The sequence below is a fragment of the Euleptes europaea genome, chromosome 1 (assembly GCF_029931775.1).
Source record: "Euleptes europaea isolate rEulEur1 chromosome 1, rEulEur1.hap1, whole genome shotgun sequence".
NCBI lineage: Eukaryota > Metazoa > Chordata > Lepidosauria > Squamata > Sphaerodactylidae > Euleptes > Euleptes europaea.
The window spans coordinates 81,152,209-81,172,569 of record NC_079312.1 but is presented as its reverse complement, the minus strand read 5'-3'; the positions used below and the strand labels follow the sequence as shown (position 1 = coordinate 81,172,569).

Sequence of the window (20,361 nt, the reverse complement as noted above, 5' to 3'; positions counted from 1 at the left end):
CACCTCCTCTTTGCCTTGTTGCATATTAGATCATTAGATAATAAAGTGTTAGAGCATGCAAGCCGACAGGGTCTCCAGCACTATAATTTTGAGGCTACTGCATTATGCTACGGAGGGGGACAGGAAAGGAGAAACCAATTGTGCAATTGGCTTTACATTCAAATAAATACAACCCATAGGCTGGAAAATTATTCTGAAGCAATTTTACTGAGTTTGCTCATAAAACTTCATACGTGACTAAAGTGAAGCATGGCTGCCCCACTGAGGCTGGATTTCACCTGCATTACATCTTTGCCTTACCAGCTGCAGTTGGAAGAAACACAATATTTTCACTGTCCTACTAACACACAGCCGTTAACCCTAATGGAACTGTGAAGTCACTTGTTTTGTACATTTGAACACAGGGGTCCCCAACTTTGTTAGCTTGTGGGCACTTTTGAAATTTTGACATAGTGTGGTGCACAGTTACAAAATGGCTGCCACAAAATGGCTGCTGCAGGAGTACGGTTGCCAGGTCCCTCTTCGCCACTGGCAGGAGACTTTTGGGGTGGAGCCTGAGGAGGGCAGGGTTTGGGAAGGGACTTCAATGCCATAGAGTTCAATTGCCAAAGCGGCCATTTTTCTCCAGGTGATCTGATCTCTATCGTCTGGAGATCAGTTGAATTAGCAGGAGATCTCCTGCTACTACCTGGCAGTTGGCAACCCTATGCAGGAGGCAGAGCCAGGCACAAAATGGCTGTCCCAGCTTACCATCAGGCACATATTGAAGATCCTTGTGCTGTGGTGGCAGCCATTGCCAAACTAATATTTTTTAAAAATCTGTACAGCCAATCAAATTTTCAATGGCCAATCAGAAACCTTGCTGGGTAAATGCCCCACCTGGCTCCACCCACTTTCTAAAAACACTTGGTGGGCACCAGGAAAGGTGTTAGCGGACACCAAGGTACCCACGGGCACCACAGTGGTAGGGTTGTCAACTGCCAGGTAGTAGCAGGAGATCTCCTGCTAATTCAACTGATCTCCAGCTGATAGAGATCAGATCACCTGGAGAAAAATGGCCACTTTGGCAGTTGAACTTTATGGCATTGAAGTCCCTCCCCTCCTCAAACTCAGCCCTCCTCAGGCTCCGCCCCAAAAATCTCCCTTGGGTGGCAAAGAGGGACCTGGCAACCCTACACAGTGGGGACCCCTGGTTTAACAGTTTTTCAAAATCTGATGAATTCTACTTTCCCCCCTCATCCTTCACATTTGTCCCATATTACTTAGGGATGATTTAAATGTTATGCCCCCAACATGAACCTTGCTTCAAACAACCTCCAGGTGGCAAGTTCACTCAATTCAAACAACCTCCAGGTGGCAAATTCCCTCAATTCGTAATGTGTGCAAAGTTTACCAAGTATATTACCATTACTGTTATCGTGATATAATCAGCAGGGGCAAATAACTCTCCTCATCATGGGGTCAATCCCCATGACCAGGCACTATAAATATTATAGCCACTACAATGAGTCGTCTTAATGAGGCAAAGCTATATCTATATGTTGGCCCTGGTGCGCAGACTTGCCCAAGGTCAACCTGCAGGCTTCATGTGGAGGAATCGGGAACTCAAACCCAGTTCTCCAGGTTAGAGTCCTCCGCTTTTAATCACTAGGCCACGTTGGCTCTCTGGAGCAAGAGCGAACTAAGTTTTATGTTTTTTGACAAGCTGGGTGCAGGTTCTCCCTTTTCCCCAGACCTAACTCGCTTTCTCCGCAGTCACACAACAGGTGTAGGAAAGGCAATTTTAAAGCCCCCAGAATCCTGTCAGGACTTAGGACATTCAGCTCCAAAGATGGGCAAATTACTCCCTGCTGACTCTTTTGGCTCAGGAAAATGGTGTGGGGGGAAGGCAGGAGCTCCTCTTCCCCCTGTGCCAGCATCCCATCAAATTAGGCTCCTGGTGGTTTTAGAAAAGCCTTTCCCCAGAGCTACTGTGTGACTGGAGGGCAAGCGAGTTGGCTCCAGGAAGCCCAGACCCAACTCATCAAAAAAGTAACGTGTAGTTTGGGTCTGTGTCATGAGGAGACACTATGTTACTGTTTAAAGCGGGGTGGGGAACGTCAGGCCCGGGGGCCGTTTAAGGCCCGCGAAATCATTTGGTCTGGCCCTTTGTGGGTCCTGGCAGATCTCTAGCTCAGAAGGATCTAAGACTGGCGATCCACCCCCTCCCGTGGACAGGAATAGCCTCTATTCAAGGCGGATGTGAGTTTGTTTTGCCGAGAAAAGGAACCTTTTCCTCCCTTGCAGAAGAGTTGTTAGCTATAAAGCTGCTAGGACCACCCAAGAGACTGTATTAACCCTCTCCCGCCCGGGCCATGGAGAAACGTATTCCCTCTGTACTACAAGAGGGCTGGGAGCAGAAGTGACGACAATTTTGTATGGCCCGCGAATGATGTTAAAAATATCAAAATGGCCCTTGGTGGAAAAAAGGTTCCCCACTCCTGGTTTAAAGACATGCCATCCTATCCAACATTTTATTTTATGTTGTCTTCCCCCCCCTAACAAGAATAATAGCTTGGTGCAAGGGCAATTTGTATTGAAGGAAAAGACACAGCTGCTTTTACATCAATTAAATACACTGCAAGGTCTTAGAGCTAAACCAGACTACATGTTTAGAGTTATATATATATTCATGATTAGAAAACCAGTAGGATTAAGCCTTCCCCCGCCCCATTTTCTTGACTTTAAACAGTTCCGAGGAGAAGAAGGAAGAGGAGAAGGAGGAGGAGAAGTTGGTTTTTATGTGCCAACTTTCTCTACCACTTAAGGAAGAATCAAACTAACTTACAATCACCTTCCCCTCCCCACAACAGACACCCTGTGAGGTAGATGGGGCTGAGAGAGCTGTGACTAGCCCAAGGTCACCCAGTCCTGACAATGTCAAAGGAACTCTCAAGAAATTGGGCATAGGATTGCAGCTTTAAATTTAGAAACCTTGTCACACTTTTTATAGGCAACACGTTGATGTGGTACAGAGAAGGCTTTTGTATGTTACACAGTGATCCCACCTTCTACCACGGGATAGCCTCCTGTCTATATGTTGCATGCTCCCAAAGCTACTGAAGTCAATGGGAAATCTTCCAATGGTCTTTCAATTTGGGGATATTAGAGACAGTAATCCCTTGAAAAGGTGAGCATTTGCTAGCAGCTTCCAAACTGTCTTACCCAACTGAATGTGAAATTTTGGGAGAGAGGGCAAAGAAAAGCAATAAGTTAATGCCAGTTTTGTGTTGTTGACTAATGTAGGCACTTGAACGGCAACCTTTAGTAGTTAATTAATTTAATTCCACACCACATACACACACCTTCATTACCTTAAATAATGAAAATATGGGAAATATTTACAGTAGATAGCTTTACACCAAATAGCTTTGGGTTCCCATTGTGGAGAAAGATGGGGTATAAATGAAATAAGTAAGTAAATACATATGAGAATAAGAATATATATCCTAATAATTGGCAGATATTCATGGGGACTTTTTCAGGGTGTGTGTGGAATAACTGACTATCCTTCAAGATCAAAAAGCAGGGTTTTTTGTGACGAGGGGGGATCTTAGAGTACCTCAGATGAATGAACAGATAAACTTGGTGTGCTTTTTCTTCTCACTAATTAATAAAATAACAATTTGCACATTCTTTAGTAAAATCAGGCAAAAGTTATGATAGTAGTTTGTTTATTAAATAAAATTGTTGGCAGGGATGGAATGAGATCTACAGCATAAATTGTAACATAAAATGGCTCATGGCCTGCATAGAAAGTATAGCTAAATAAATACAGATGTAAGTTATGTTTGTATAATAAGAAACACTGCTGAGCTAAGAATTTTAGGTTAGAAAGTACAAATATGTGAATTTACCAGGTGTCCAGCATTGGTGCCATTAACATTGCAAGGGGTGCTACTTTACATATATGCAAAGTAAATTGGTGGAAGAGGAACTATAACCTAATACTGGTGCAAAAGTGAATTTTTGTTAAGCATTGGTTCATTTAATGATGGAAAAAAACACATTCACCCTGCAGGGTTGTTTAGTTTGGGTTTTCTGGGGTGATATTTAGTTTCCTTGAGTTTAATCTCAGCTGGCTTCTTTTGAAACTAACCAATCACCCAGAGCCTACATGGGGAAAAAACACGTTTATTCACACTTATTAGCTTGAGTGGGGATTGAAGGGGTTCTGAACCTTAGACAAATACATGTTTGCATTCGGCAAAAGATTTATCATACCAGAGACATGAGATAAACTTCGCCATGTGGTTTCACCAAACTACTAAATTTGATTTAGTTTATTACTTAACAGTTTTGAAGGCAGGGTTCACAAAGGGCAGTTACAACAAAAACCTATGAATATCAACTCAAAGAAAGTTCTACTGAACTCAGTGGGACTTTCTTTTGAGTAGATATTCATAGCTTCTTGTTATATATGTTATATGGTCTTACACTAGAACTAGGTTTACACATGGCGGGAAGATTTTTATTTCTTCCCAAGGCATTCATAAACAGTATTGACATGTTCACAAGACCAACCTAATACTTCTGAGGGCATGAAATACAAAAATATTGCTTTAATGATATCATTATAGTGAAGTTAATATCTCCTGTATTACTAACCCCTGACAGTATTTCTAAGCTTTCCTGTGGAACTGTAATGGCTAGTTATCCAATATTTAAAATGTTAAATTTGTATCAGTTACAAGGGATTTAACAACAGCTAAGAGTATAGCATGACGTAATAAAAGCAGGAAAATGGTTTTTGTGAAGCCAACTGCCAAGATTCACATACGGAAGTATGTTTCAGTTTGCAGATCAGTTCTAACACAGAAGACTGTCAGGGGAAAAGGGAGATTCTGAGCTCAGCACCTAGTGTGCACACATTATTTATTTATATGAATTATTTGAAAGCCGCCAGGGATAATTGGCTCTAACTTACTGGGAGTGGGTCAGTTCCCTGGAAGGTCTGCAGCAGTCAAGCCAAATCCCCGACCTCAGTGCTGGTAGCTCCAGGGGAGTCATTCAGCTCAGACCTGGCCAGTGGCCATGATGACACAAACAGGCTTATTCATTGCATCTTCCCATGTTGCCACTGTCTATGTCTGAGCCAGATGGCTCCTGCACTCAGGTGTAGTCTGCTTCCTCCAATCAGTGGGACTGGTAGCATTGGAGGAGACAATGGGCTAAGCCTACCTCATTGTTACTGCCATCTGCGTCTCATCCTAAGCAGCATCCGAGCTAGTTTAATGGGTCAATTGGTCCCCGTTATTCATTCAGAAAATTCTGAAACCAGTAGCAGTGCCAAAGGCCTTAGAGTTCAGTAGCAGGGCTAGTCATTGTTGAGCTTTTGAGAAAGCCTGGATTAAGCAGAACACTGCTTATTTTTGCTGATGTATTATTTGCATTGTTTTGATAGTTGTTATATGATTTGGATTTACTGATCATCTTTTGTATTTTATTTATTTACTTCATTTACACCCCACCTTTCTCCCCAGCGGTGACCCAAAGTGGCTTGCATCATTCTTTTCACCCGTTTTATCTTCACAACAACCCTATAAAGTAGGCTAGGCTGATAGTGTATGACTGGTCCAAGGTCACCCAACAACTTCCATGGCTGAGAAGGGTTTCCAACCTGGATCTCCCAGATCCTAGTTCAACACTGTAACCACTACACCACATTGGCCCCCTGAGAGCTGCCATGGTGTAGTGGATAGAATGTCAGACTAGGATCCTGGGAGACTCAGGTTTGAATCCCCACTTCTACCATGGAAGCTCACTCGGGAACCTTGAGCCTGTCACAAACTCTCAGCCTGGAGGAGAGAAAGGAGGAGGGGTGAACAGTGCTCTAAGTCACTTTGAATCCCAGCTGGATGGATGGATAAATAAATAAATACAGATTATCATTCAAAAGGAGGAATGGCAGGATACAAACATTTTAATAGTTAGAATTATTTCCCACTGCATGGATAGTGAAAATAGAACACAGCATAATTTATTAATGCAGTTGTGAGCTTTAGGTGGGAGCTGCCACAAACTGCAGTCTTTCCATCCTGAAACTTATTTTAAAAACTGTCGTAGTTAAACTGGAATTCAGGAGCAGTGAACTACTGGGAAGAGTGAAATTCAGGAACATAAAGAATAAAAGAATAAGGAACAAATAATCCCTATCCCTAGATGGATCATGTAAGCAAGTCTTGTGGCTGTATGAAACAACCTAATCACCTATCGACAGAAGCACAACAATGTAACAGGAAAAGGGAATTCCTGAATTCTACCACTCAGTTTTGTTGCCGGTAACCCACAGGATGAAAGTGTTATGTATTTCTTAAAACCTGACCACTTTGTTCTAGCCTGTTTTTGAAAACACAAGGATGGATTCACACAACCGTACATTTCATGTCACCACTGCAACTATCATGCAAAGGTAATCTATTAAGATTATTATGTGCCACAATCAGGGAGTTCCAAATTCTTTGCTATAGTTCGTGCATACAGCTGGAAGTACGCTTGGAACATCCTACCATAACAGATGAAATTTGGGCACACTGTGTGTACACTGGAGTGCCACAGATCTTGCTCACAGCCTTTTCAAATAAATGAACACTAACTATAAATTTGGGATGGGGGGGGAGTTTTCCCACAACATGCTTAATAGCCCATATTAACTTCATGAATTGGCTGTGTGGGACCACCCAAATGCTGTTGAAAATTCTGCACCAGCTTTGGGCCCCATACTAACAATCTGACCCCTTAATCCTTTGATCCTTCTAGAATAACTAGCAATGGGGAGGGGAACCACAAGAGATTGAGTCAAAATAAACCAGTAGTTTAAAGAAACAATGGCAACCAACAAAAAATGCCTACCATGTTCCAGATAAGAAGGCGTACCTTCCGAAGGATCAAGCCTTCGAGCCCTCCGCCCATGTTTGGAGTTGTTGTGTACAAACATGTTATCTGATACTGCCAAGACATGACCATCCACGTTGACCGTTGTAGATACCACAACCTATGAACAGAACAGCAATATAAGGAAACACTTTAATACAATTTTAAAATAAGGCACAGAGGGTAATAAACTCAGAACCTTAAATAACAGCTGGGAGCTGCAGAAAATTGCACTGCTATTTCACATAATAACTAGTGCTTAGATTGTACGTCTCTAACAAGAGGTGCTATTGATGAGTGGGTCTTTGGCATCATAAGCTTTTGATGTCGTTTTAAGTCAAATTGCACAGTGTGTAGCTGTGTGGCAGAACATGCACTGTTAACCATCACTTTAACAAGGAAAGCTTTATTAACATTTTTTTTAAAGAACTGGCTGTATTTTACCCAACATTGTCCTCTAGTATGCACACCAGAACAGCTAGAGGAGTTGTCGTTGCAAATGAGAGCTGATTCAAAAAGAATACGGAAGCAGAAATGTGGCTGGTAAAGTTGGGATGAGAGCAGCCTAAGGTTGCCAGCTCTGGGATGGAAAATACCTGGGGATTTCGGGGGTGGCATCTGAGGAGGGCGGGGTCTGGGGAGGGACTTCAATGCCATAGACTCCAATTGCCAAAGTGGCAATTTTCTCCAGGGGAACAGATTTCTATCACCTGGAGATCAGATGTAATAGTGGGAGATCTCCAGCCACCATCTGGAAGTTGACAACCCTAGAGCAACCACATGCATCACACTATTACAGCACTAGCTACCAGGGGTGTTTTGCACTCCTCCAAAATTCTCCAGAACAAGGTTCGATCATTTTAAGTAAGGCATTTTGGAACTGAAATGAATACTGTTTTTCAAATGCAAGTAGACATTTTCTTTAACGAATAATTGGGTTTGATTTGATTCATACACTTTGTGAATGTTAACCTTCTAATTCAATTAAACAACTGAAAATGGAAATAAGCTGTTGTTCCAATGTGTAACATACATGGAATTACATATTTATAGAATCTAACTAACTGAAAAATTCTGACTGCAAATGCACAACTTCTCAGCTGGCACATTCTCCAGCAAATTTCAAACACATTTCAAATTTGCAACCAGATACCTGAGTCAAGTGTAAGTGAAACAGCTTCTTTTACGTAAGTGACGGTGGGTTACATTAAAAAGATTTTTAAATAAGATGATGAAAATGCTGTCAGGCCTTTGCCCTTAGCAGGAGTAAAGGCTCTTGACATGAGTTAGGCCAGTTTCTGGCTACACGTCAAGTCCTTGGTTCTCATGCCTGTAAACGTCTGTGTACAGTTTCGCTTATCCTGTTTTCCACAGCTGTGCTAATGTTTAGTCTTCCTTCCTGGGAATCGATTATCTTGGGGTTGCTTAGCCATGTTTACCTTCTCAGCCTGTAGTGCTTTTAAACATGTAACCTGCCTATGCTCACCATTACCAACCTCACCTGCCTGTTGGCAGTCAGCTCTTAAATCTGCCTTTTGCTCCCATAAAGTCTTACTGCTTCAGATCTACCTGTCTGGATGAGTTTGCTTATGGGATCCTAGGGTCAGACGCCTGATCCTGACATTAAGTGTGTATGTGTGATGCAGCTGTTAGAAAGCATCTTACATTTCATTGCTTCTTCAACAAATGGAGCTTACGATAAGTGACTATGAACCTCATTATCTGGAAAGCCCAATTCTAATCCTTGTCTTTACTTGAGCTCCAGTGACATCCTATGTGAGGTAAATGAGGCAAAATTGGGATAGCTTTGGCCTTGTTGACCCTACGTATAAGGGGAAACTTCTGCCCAGTCTGAAGCTTCACTATTATTAAGAGTTCAAGATATTCTACAACCCTCTCTCCCCCTCCCACCCTGAAAAAATACAGTTTCTTCTCTAAGGAGTTTACCAGAAGAGTAATCAATGGAGGTTTCTTACCAATACAACATTTAATGGAGGCTCAGCTCCTTTCTGTATTAGTGAAAACTCATAATCTACAGCAGGGCTCCCCAACATGGTGCCTCCCATTGCTTCCCTGGCACCAGCTGAGCTTTCCAGAAAGTGGGTGGGGTCACCATAAAATAGAGCTTGTTATTGGCTGCCCTCATTCAAATGAAAAGGTTTTCCACGGCTGCAATAGCAGCTGCAGCCTGTGGGGGGATTACCTAGGGGGGCACTAAGAGGCTAAGAGGCAAAGGGGCAGCAGGTGGGCGCTAGAGGTGGGCCACTTAAACTGCGTTGTTGGATAGGGTAGCGGTGCTGGGGTTGAGTTTGTGGAACCAAGGGGGCAGTGGCCCGAAACGTTTGGGAACCACTGTACTAAAGGATTGGGGGACTGGTAAGCACCCTGGCTTATGGTTCCATTCCTTTCCCTCTTTTTAATTCCCCTTCTCCCCCTTCCTTTATTATTTGTCAATCTGCCCTTCCTCCAGCTTTCCTTCATTTCCTTTTATTCCCCTTCTGTGATTCACTTGCAAAGCAAGGAGACAGGTATTATGTTTGGCCCTGCCTCTTGCAGGAACCATTTTAGATGCGTGTTTACTATCCCATCTCAAAATGATGCTGATGCTGGATAACCGTCCTTCCACTACTGCTTTTCTCATTATAAGACTTCAGCAAATAAATAAACAAATGGATATATGGGTTCTGTATATATCAGTATAAACTTTCCCAAATTAATTTCTATTCACTTCTGTTCTATAAGAAAATATTGCATTATAGGCAGCAAGACAGCACAATACAGTACCAGTAACAGGTATTTTCAAAAATATTCTATTACAAAAAGAAAAAAATGATGACTCTTATACTCCATTGTGATCTACCATTGCCTTGCCCAAATTTGAAAAAAAAAAAATTTAAAGGGCCCCAGAAGCACTGAGAAACAGCTACCAGTTTGATCAAAACTATACATGCATTCAACAAGAAACTTAGGTCATTTATGCATGGTCGCTTTAACCTCCTTTATTCCCTGTTTCAGCCAGGATCAAAGTAACTCGGGTTGGAGGAAACTGTATGCATTGGCTGGAATGATCAGGGATGAAACTGTGTGCTAATCGAACCATGAATACAGAAAAGCAGTCTCCCAAGTTCAAATCAAGTCCCTCCCCTAAACCCAACTGCTGCATAAAAAAGCATTTTAAGAACAAAAAATGGAGCAATCTGAAGGAAGGGGGGGAGAGATCCAAGCCTCATTTTTAAAAAGCCTTTCTTTTGCTCAGAAAGTGCTCTGAGGAACAGGAAGCACTTGAATCCCTGCCTCTTTACACACTGCTTCGTGATTGGCTGTGAGAAAAGCCAATCTTCTGTGCTTCCCGTTTGGCTATCTCCATGCTGCCTTGAAGAGGGATTTGGAAAAGTGCGGGATGAAGCTCAACCTGAGAAAGTTGTACCCTCGCTCAGTGATTCCGGAATGAGCCAGGATGAACGGTTTAATTCGGGCCAGAAGAAGAATGGGAAAATCCGGGTTCATTTTGCGTTAAAACAGGGTTGAGCCAACAAGGAATGAGGTAACGTGCATACTGAAAAATTTGATGCTGGCTGAAACAGGGCATAAAGGAGGTTAAAGCGACCATGCATAAATGACCTTAATCCATTAGAAGGGCTATCAGAAGTGGCTAGGCCATTTAAATGTCAAAATATGGTATAGATTTTTAAAAGTGCTAAACTCCTATTGTATCATGACTGGCCATGTTTTCAGAAGAGTATTCCAGAAATCTGGCTATGCATATCCATACCCAATATCTACATTCTTATTCTTGCCCTTAACATCCATACTATCTCACTGTCACTCACATTGGTCCTGACTCCTGAGCATTCTGCCTAGCCATGAGCCTCTTTCCCCTGAATAGACACTGCTTTCCAAAACTTTGGCTACAATAATATGAAGAAATGACCTACACTTCTCCTTATATAAAACAAGGAAAGGGGATTAAAAATTGAAACCCACTGAGATATGTTTATTCATGCGACCTCTTACAACCAAATATAATAATTGTCTGTTAATTGCAGTTTCAGCTCCCACCTCATGCTTCAACATGTGAAACAGCAATCAGCCAGCTCCTGTTTAATCCACCTATTATGTTGACTAATTAACTTTGCTCGACAGTTTATTTCTTCCTCCATTATCAGCCGCTGTCAGCCGCAAGCACAGTGCCGCAAAGGGAAACCATGGCCCCTTTGATTGATCACCGATAGATTGACATGCAGATTAATTTAATTAGAATCACCTCACTTGAGAACTGAAAGACAATGGCAAGGGGGCTAATAGATCTGCTCTTATAATGAGGCAACCCTCCAGAGCCAAGGCAGAGGATTTCTGATTTATTTTGCTGAATTCCCCAGTTGCTCTGAAAGGCTCTTGCTTTAATTGTTCTTGGTATTGAGAGGCTTTAGCCTCTGAAGAGGTGAAATGCTTTACAAGGATTGGCAAACATTGCTTCAGGTCTCCGAGGAAGCCACCTATCCTCCCAAAGTTGTGTGAACAGGGAGGTTTGCTAGCAACATTTCCCTTACACTGCTTGCACTAGGCAAAAGAGGGGGGGGGGAAGGAAACAAAACTCTTCACCTAATGCCTGATTAATAACATTATTTAAAATAGATTTTGTCAGATATTGACAGAAACACTTTGGGCCACACCATTTCTCTCCAGAACCACCAGCTTTAATAAGGTTTTCAGAGATTGCCTCTGTTCATAGGAGCCAGCCTATGATTTGAGATTAGCTGGTAGGGTTGCCAACTGCTGGGTTGTGGCAGGCAATTGCCCGCCAATCAACCGGGCTGCCCTCTGGCCAGCTCATGGTCGGCGGGAGGAAGCAGAAGGGGGGAGCAATCCCCCCCACAAGCTCCTGGGAACGCTTCAGCCTCCTGTTCCACGCTGCGAGCCTAATTGGTCCCTATCGGGCTTGCAGTGTGGAAAGGGAAGGTAGAGCCTTCATCCTAGCCCTGCTGTGTGCGCGCTCTGATCTCTCAGTGTGTGCACACAGCGGGGCAAGAGCTTCCCTCCTAGCCCTGCTGTGTGCGTGCTCAGAGCACGCACACAGCAGGGCTAGGAAACCGGAAGTGGCATTGAGAGCGCGTGCCACCCCGCCCTGCCCATAAGAAGCTCCCACCCAAGGTAAGTGGGGACCTGGCAACCCTAGTCCTGCCTTGAGTGTCCATGCTAAAAGAGTGGGCTTGCAACTCAGGGCTGTTGTAGCTCATGTGACCAGTCTATATAGGGTGGCTAGTCTTCTCAGGTTCTCTGCAGACTACTGGAATCAGCCTTAATCTCCCAAGAACTTTTGAAAGCAAACTGAAACGTTCATAGCATATTTTAAGGAAATGTACCCTTGGCCAACCCATTCTCTTGCTGCCCTGTCCCATCAACATCACCTCTCACTCCATGTCCACCTCCCAGATCTGGAAAACCCAATTATCCTTTGTTGCAGGTGCAAGGGGGGCAGTGGGGGCTTGTCTAAGATGGGCATCCCCTCCCAGGAGCCCTCTAGCCACATGCACCTCCTCTGCCTCTTCAGCCCTGGGGCAGGCAAGGGCCTTAACTAGTTGCTGCCACACTGGTCTGGGGGCTCAAATCAAGTGGGCCCAGAGTACCACCCTTCCAAACAGCACTCCTCCACTAGTGAGGCATTGCTTGGTGACTGTTCAAGCTTGAGGTGTGAGGGCCCAGGCAGATTAAAACAAACACTTGGTGTCCATTTAGCTCTGTTTCTCAGACTTCTTTATGTTTTCCTTTTGCTCCTCTAGGCTTGCCAGGTTCCTGCCAAGGGTGGGGGATTCCCACTTTGGAGGCCCTCCTTCTGGCATTGTAAAAATGACTTCCACCATAGAGTGTTTGCCAAAATACTGAGTGTCACCAATGACATGATAATGTCACTTCTGGAAGTGATATCACCACATTGCTGCCAACACTGAACTAGGCCTTTCTTTGCTCCTGAGAAGTCCCCATCCCTTGCTGATTGCCAGGGGTACCTGGCAACCCTATTCTTCTCCCTTCATGGAAAAGGCAACTATTTCTTGGATCAGAGTAATTCCATTATACATCTTTAAAGACAATTACAATTGCCAGGTCTGGCGTGGGAAACTCCTGGATATTTGAGGACAGTACCTGGAGAAGGTGGAATTTAGGGAGGGGAGGCAGCTCAACATGGATGCGATGTCATTCTAGGACTTCCATTTCTCCTAGACTCTATGGTATATTTGTAAGACTGGAGATCAGTCATAATGCCAGGAGAACTCCAGGTCCCACCTGGAGGTTGGTAACTTTAAAGCCAATGCAGTAAGCTGCTTATGTCAAACAGAGCTTACTAAACTCTTGCATCTTGCTGTATTAGGTATGTGTAGCTTGCTGATTTTTTTTTAAAAATATGCCTGGGAGTGAGAAGGAAGGAGCACTTCTTGCTCTGGCACCTAGGGAACACCGTAGCAGAAAAGGAGGGAGGGCATAGTATGGCAATGGAGCGTGGGGGGGGGGGGGAACACTACTGGCATAGTTTCATTTGGAGTTGGAATCCCTAAATCTGTTGAATTCTCCGCCAAAGAAGCTCACTCCTTGCCTTCCAAGCCTTTTTATTTTGGAAGATGCTTAGAGGTGAGTAATCTGATCTCTTGATACATTTTAAAAGATTTAATGATTAAATGATTTAATTTAATAACAGCTAATGCTGTCCTTCGCTATCCTGGTTTTCTGTAATGCCACTACTCTCTGATTTTACCTGCTTTTTTATTAGCTGACTTAGGAAATGTGTTTCTAGAGGGGTTTTTTTACATTTTTGTGGAACAACTTTGCCCATGAATACATAGCAATGTATATGAATATTCCCAATAAATAAATAACCAAACATAATTGATGTCTAGAAACAAGCTGACTAATGTCATCGGCTCATGCCACAGTAAATTTTCAATATGGGGGGAACTGTTCAGTTTTTTTAAAAAAGGTCAAAATTATTTCAGATGTTCTAGACTGCAATTCAGAAGGAACACATATCAGATAATATAGTTGAAAGTATTTCTCATATTAAAAGCTAACAAAAATACTTCAAAAGTAAAATGTCAGAAGGATGTTGATACATCCTTATGTTCTATTTGTTTATTTTCATTTGAGAAACACCTACAGAACCAGGACCCTGGAAAATTAAGGTTCTGGTTCAGGTGAATGGAATCTTTAAGCGCCTGGAAAGGCCACACATTGCCTAATTGCATATTGTGTTCCTGATACACGCATATTGTGTTCCTGATACACGCAGCTGGTGAGCTCCAGCCTGCATTAAGAAGAAAAAGAAGAGTTTTTATATGCCGACTTTCTCTGCCACTTAAGGGAGAATCAAACCGGCTTACAATAACCTTCCCTTCCCCTCCTCACAATAAACACACTGTGAAGTAGGTGAGGCTGAGAATGACTTGCCCAAGGTTACCCAGCTGGCTTCGTGTGTAGGAGTGGGGAAACAAATCCAGTTCACCAGATTAGCCTCCGCCGCTCATGTGGAGGAGTGGGGAATCAAACCCGGTTCTCCAGATTAGACTCTATCGCTCCAAACCACCGTTCTTAACCACTACACCACGCTGGCTCTCAAATGGAATGTCTGCAGAAGGCTATAGCTTATGTGATTTGGAGTGACTGAATAGGATTGCACACACAGCTGTGGATTGTGGCCACAGGAAAATCTGAAATGAAACCGACCTGGGATTTGGTCCTCTATGATATTGGTTCTGTTGGGCTTGTTGGCTCTGTTGCATTTGGAGGCTTTTGGCTAGTGGTTGCTCTTGTGTGTTTGGCTATTAGCACCTTTGCCCTGGAAAAAGTATGGCATTCTTTCCCCATAAGAAACTATGAAGACAAGTAGGATGTCTGAAGGCATCTTGTTCAAAGGCCTGTAGAATTGACGCCTGTGGTCCAATTCATTTGAAACTTTGGGAGAAGTCTTTAGTGGACAGGCAAGACTAAGTTCCCTGAAATGTTGGTGTCATTTGCTTGGAAAACAGCCACCCCAGCTCCCTGGGAAGAGCCCCCCCCCCCATAGGGAATAATGGACACAAAAAAAGCCCACTCATGCACAGATGAACACATATGAAGCTGCCTTGTACTGAATCAGACCCTTGGTCCTTCACAGTCTGTATTGTCTACTCAGAGTGGCAACAGTTCTAGGACAGAGAGGTCTTTCACATCATCCACTGCCAGATTCTTTAAATGGAGATGCCAAGAATTAAACCCTGGACCTTCTGCATGCCAAGCAGATGATCTCTCACTGACCACAACCCCTCTCCTCAAACCACATGGTAAGCTGGACATCTGATTTACCTCAACACCAGTGAAACAGAAAGGTCCCTGCTTCATTGGGAAATGCTGCATTGATAACTTGCTTTTGTCCACAACTACCTTATTTACTGATTACTACATAGTATATATTGAATGTTGGATTTCCTTTAATAGAACAGTTGTCACTGATCTCTCATACGTTTGTTTGTTTGTTTGATTGATTTTTAGGCTACCCTTTCCTGGCCAAGCCAGGCTCAGAGCAGCTCACAACACTTAAATACATAAAATATCATAATAGTCCAAGAAATCATTGTGAGATTTTTCACTCCCCATAATGGTTCTACAAGCCAGTCCTTTAAAATATAACTATATTTAATCATGATTTACACACATGCTGTTCATGACTTCAACAGGGGTTATGACATGATTCCTGGAAACAATCAGCAATTTCATTTCTTTCTTGAAAGAAGACACTTTTGTGTGAGTTCAAGTGAGTTAGACCAGTATCATGGCAGAAAATCATGATTTATAATCTATGAAATAAGGCTTTCATCGTTCTCTTATTGAAGCCAATTGTGGATAGTGAATTAAGGAAGGACTGGAAACTTTGACTGGAGTGAGATAACCAAGGAAACAATCCTATCTTGCTTTGATGTATACATATAATGTGCTAATTAAAGTAAACAGAGAAGGCTAATGTTATGACCAACAACAATAATACCACCAGCAGCCTGTGATTCTTCGAAACCATACACCTGAAAGGGATTTTTAATTTTTCCATACTCCTGGTTGCAAAACATAATGCTAGCTCCAGTTATAGCCCCCGGATCAAGTGCTTGTTTGCAGGTCCATGGCAACCAAAGACTAAGAGCTGGCTCGTCATGAGCAGTATGATAAAAATCAAAGGAGCTGTCCTATCTCAGCACTTTTCCTTTCCTTGGCTCTGGTGGCTCAAGGCTCCAGAGCTGTGGCTCCACTAGGATTGCCAGGTCCCCCCTGACCACCGGAGAGGGATGGGGGAAGTAGGGTTTCCAGATCCAGGTTTGAGAACTCCTGGAGATTTGGAGATGGAACCTGGGGAGGACAGAGACCTAAGTGGGGTACAATGCCATAGAGTCCACCCTCCAAAGTATCCATTTTCTCCAGGGGAACTGATCTCTATAGACTGGAGATGACCTGTGATTCCAGGGGACCTTGGAGGCTGGCATCCCTAGGCTCCACAGAGCACTCCAACGTTCACCCATGACATTCTTGCTCATGACAAGAGGTCACACACAGGATTTCCCAGATGGAAGAGTCTTGCATTAATTTCCCACTGTGATATATAAATAGTGAAGGGTTTTTTTTAAATTTGTTTGTTTGTTTTAAGGCAAAGGAATAAATACTTCTAGGACAGAAATGAGTTAACAGTTCAAAATAATGTTCTATTGAATTTACTTTAGAACATATTAGAGTTCTGATTATTGAAAAGTAGTAAAATGCAATGTCAAAATGTTCTGTAATTTAGGATAAATTTTTAAATGATAGTGCTCTGAGGAACACATGAAAAAGGAAGTGAATTTAGTTAAGAGAGTAATTCCGCTGGAATTAGTACCTTACTCTCCCTGACCGCAACACCAGCACTATCAGATATTCAGTCCCACCCATTCAGCTTGAAAACACTTCCTGAGTTACATAACAGAATCTTACTACAAAAATACCATACCAGGATAGCTGTTCTGTAGTCGATGGGAGAACTAAAAATGAAATCTTCCACAGAAACTGTTTCCAGGATCAGGCAGTGGAATGTGTTTTTTTTTTTAAGGCAAGTTTTTGTTTTTGCTTTTTTGGTCGTCTGTTTTTAAGAAGTAATAATTTATAATGTCCCTGTAAGACAATCTGACAAATACTACTGCCACTGATTTCTTAAAATAAAAAGCAAGGTGATATCTATAACATATTTAATATATAGTAATGTAAATATTAATATGCTATGACTATGTAAAATATCTAATATGTACTGAACATCTTTTTAAACAGTCCTCACAGCTCTATGGTCACTATCAATTTATTCTAAAATAATCCTATAAAATAACTTCTCAGGAGTACGTGGATTCTCACAAAAGGCCCATATGCATTTCTAGAAAGACAATGCATTCTAATTTTTGAATGAGAGGGATGTGTTTATATCAAAGTACGGGCAAAACTAATTTATAGAGGAAACAACTCTTATTTTGCTTTTCTAAAAATTTGAAAACAGGAGGTGTAGAGTAGGCTGAGGCACAACTTTAAAAGAACAGGCATACCACAGTTTAAAAATTGATTAATGAGGTGATGACAAACTCATGTAAACATGGGGACGGTTATGCCTGCCAAATTTCGAACCTATCCAAATGTTGTGAAGAAAACACAGTTTTTAATGTGGGACAGAGAAACTCGGTAAATGATTTTCAAGTTCAGCAGCAATCCTTCCATTAATTCTGTAAGTCCTATACTCCACATTAGAAGGTGGTAAACTGCTAATTAAACAAGGTAAAAATATTTTTAAAGTGTATCTTAAATTTGCTATCATTTGCGAAGCAGTACATATACATTTTTCTGTTCGTTACAAATAGCTCAACTGCAAATGTTCTGGAAACTAGTTCAAAAAACAAAACTGGAAGTTAGAAAATCAAGCTGTTTATCTAGGTTAAGCATGTCGCCTGTTTATTTGTTATGGTGCATCACCTAATATTTCAAGATTAGGAATCACATTACTTCTGAGTTTTATCCACAGTCCATTAAGTTTTGCTAGCCAATTAATTTATGACACATTCCTGGTGTTTCAGTAATCTCCATTTTAGTGGAAGCAAATTTATATTTTTGTTTATCCCTCTAAACATTGTGGGGAAATAACTGTGGGGGGGTGGGGACTGAACTGCAACAACTATGTTAAACTAGCCTCTGGGCAACAGCAGAGTGCACAGCAAAGATTTATTTTCCAAATCTATACGTTTTGTTCATGTAAGTGTGGAATGAGGTATCATTTCACCATAGGCAGGTGGTGAGATCAGTGAAAGAGGGTGAAGTAATGTATGACACAGTTGAGTGGGAACAGCTAAGCCCACCCATAAGAAACTGAACGCCTGCCCCATTACATCCACAACATTTTGGCAAGCGTCATACAGATCTCTGTGAGGGCCGACAGAGTTAGCTACTCCTCCCCTGATTTTTTCATCTCATTTTCCTTCCCCAACCAAAATAAAAATATGGACATCATCGACTGCCAAACTTGTTTTATTTGCTACAGTGTTCGAGCAGCAAGTCCAAAGAGAAGGGGGGAGGGAAATAAACCCAACTATCAATTATAAAAATAAAAACACACAGCCATTGAATATATTTCTACACATTTTACTCTCCTGCTGAATATTAAAGGATGAGAGGAGCTTTCCTCTGCTGAAAGTGATTAATTTCTTTAAAACACTGAGGTCACACTAATTGACATGACCTGTGTAATTAAGCAGTCTCCGTTTACACAAGGAAAGCTCGACGGCTGTGAAGCTGGGCTTGCCTGACAGAATGTCTTTACGAGTCAAGAGATCAACAACCTCTCTGATGTCCTACCAAGTCACCTACACAAGCTCCGGATTGCTCTTCTGACAGAACACGCCAAAGCATTACCATATGAAAATCAGTTTACATCTTGGGGGAGTTGCACACTGGCAGCATGTAGGCGAGCCTGAACTGTTGCTCTGACAGGCTTTGGGCCTGGCCGTTCACGCTAGATTGCCCTGGCTTGTGAGAGCATGTCTTGGAAGATATGTTGATGGACTTTAAGTATGGAGCAACAGAAGCAGAGTCTGAACAAACAGATGGGAAGTCCTTAATAATTCCGTATCAAAATTACATATTCGATGGGAAAAGAACTCAAATTCTGTGACTAGGAAAACAAAAATAAACCACATCAAACTATTCAGCTTTAGCTGATGGTATATTAAATTTCCTGCCTGAGGAGATCAGGAAGGCTTCCATAGGTCTATCATTCCACAGTTTGCATAAAATAGAATTAAACGAGCTGACATTTTATAAAGGGAACTGGACTATAGTGTAATGGAATGGATCAGGAGTATGCTTTTTATAAAAGGAACACAACTGTAGTCTATTTCGGTATTTTTATTGTATGTATTATCCTGCTATTGCACTTACCTGGATTGCCCAGGCTAGTCTGACCTCATCAGAGCTCAAAAGCTAAGCAGGGTCAGCTTTGGTTAGTACTTGGATGAAAGACCACAAAAAAAAAAACAACACAGGGTTGCGACGCAGACGCAGGCAATGGCAAAAGCACCTCTGTAAGTCTCTTGCCTTAAAACCCCATGAGTGGTAGCCATAAGTTAGGCGCAACCTGACAGCACTTTCCACTACCATTATCCTACTCTTACTGCATTGTATTTTACTAGGCTTGCCTGCCCTTGGCCTCAGGCTGGGGGAGCGAGCTGATGTCAGGCGACAAATTTCACAGATCTAAAGTGTCACCCGATGGCGGTTTCTATACTCCTCAACCACAAATGCTCCCAGGATGGCTACTCAAGGGTTGACCCTCCTACCTTCTACTGTTGTAATTCTATTTTCTGTACTATGATGTATCATATTTGATATTTTTCTTTTTGCATTGTTTTTCTAATTTTGTCATCCTAGTCCTAATGAATTGTTTATTGGGTGTCTTGTGCTGTATTAGTACCTTGTTTTATATTGTGTGATCCACCTTGAGTCTTAGCAAGAAAAGTGAGAAACAATTAAAGTAAATAAGCAATTATTACATTTTTAAAAATTCTGTCTCCCAGAGCATTGTACCTGGGTCCCCCCAATCTCAATTTTATCCTGAAAATAACTCTACAAGGTACTTGAGATATATTGAGGGACCTAAGGAATTTGAATCAGGATCTTACTGGTTCAAGTCTAACACTTTATCTGCTACATAGAATTTGGATTAGACTGCTACTAAACTAAAGGAATGCAGAAGCACCAATGATACCTATTTAAGATATATAGTACCTATCTTCTCATTAGGCGGCAAATGTTGTGTATCACCCTCAACTGGAATTATATCTAAATGTCATTTACTCGGGAACTACATTTCACAACCTCAATAGGCTGCACTGAATTTTAAACATTTGAATAACTGGGAAAATAGTCAACTTGCAA

At 42.1% G+C, this 20,361-nt stretch overlaps 1 protein-coding gene across 6 annotated transcripts in view; it reads right to left on the bottom strand.

The window, feature by feature from the left end:
- The window catches only part of EBF1 (EBF transcription factor 1), a 394,943-nt gene that overhangs the window by 121,814 nt on the left and 252,768 nt on the right, over nt 1-20,361 (bottom strand). For 4 of the 6 annotated variants that reach the window (XM_056856959.1, XM_056856963.1, XM_056856964.1 and 1 more), the window contains exon 8: nt 6,892-7,033. In XM_056856959.1, the coding sequence (XP_056712937.1) occupies nt 6,892-7,033 (142 nt within the window). The remainder of the gene's footprint in view (nt 1-6,891; nt 7,034-20,361) is intronic. The other 2 variants (XM_056856961.1, XM_056856962.1) reach the window with 1 other exon arrangement.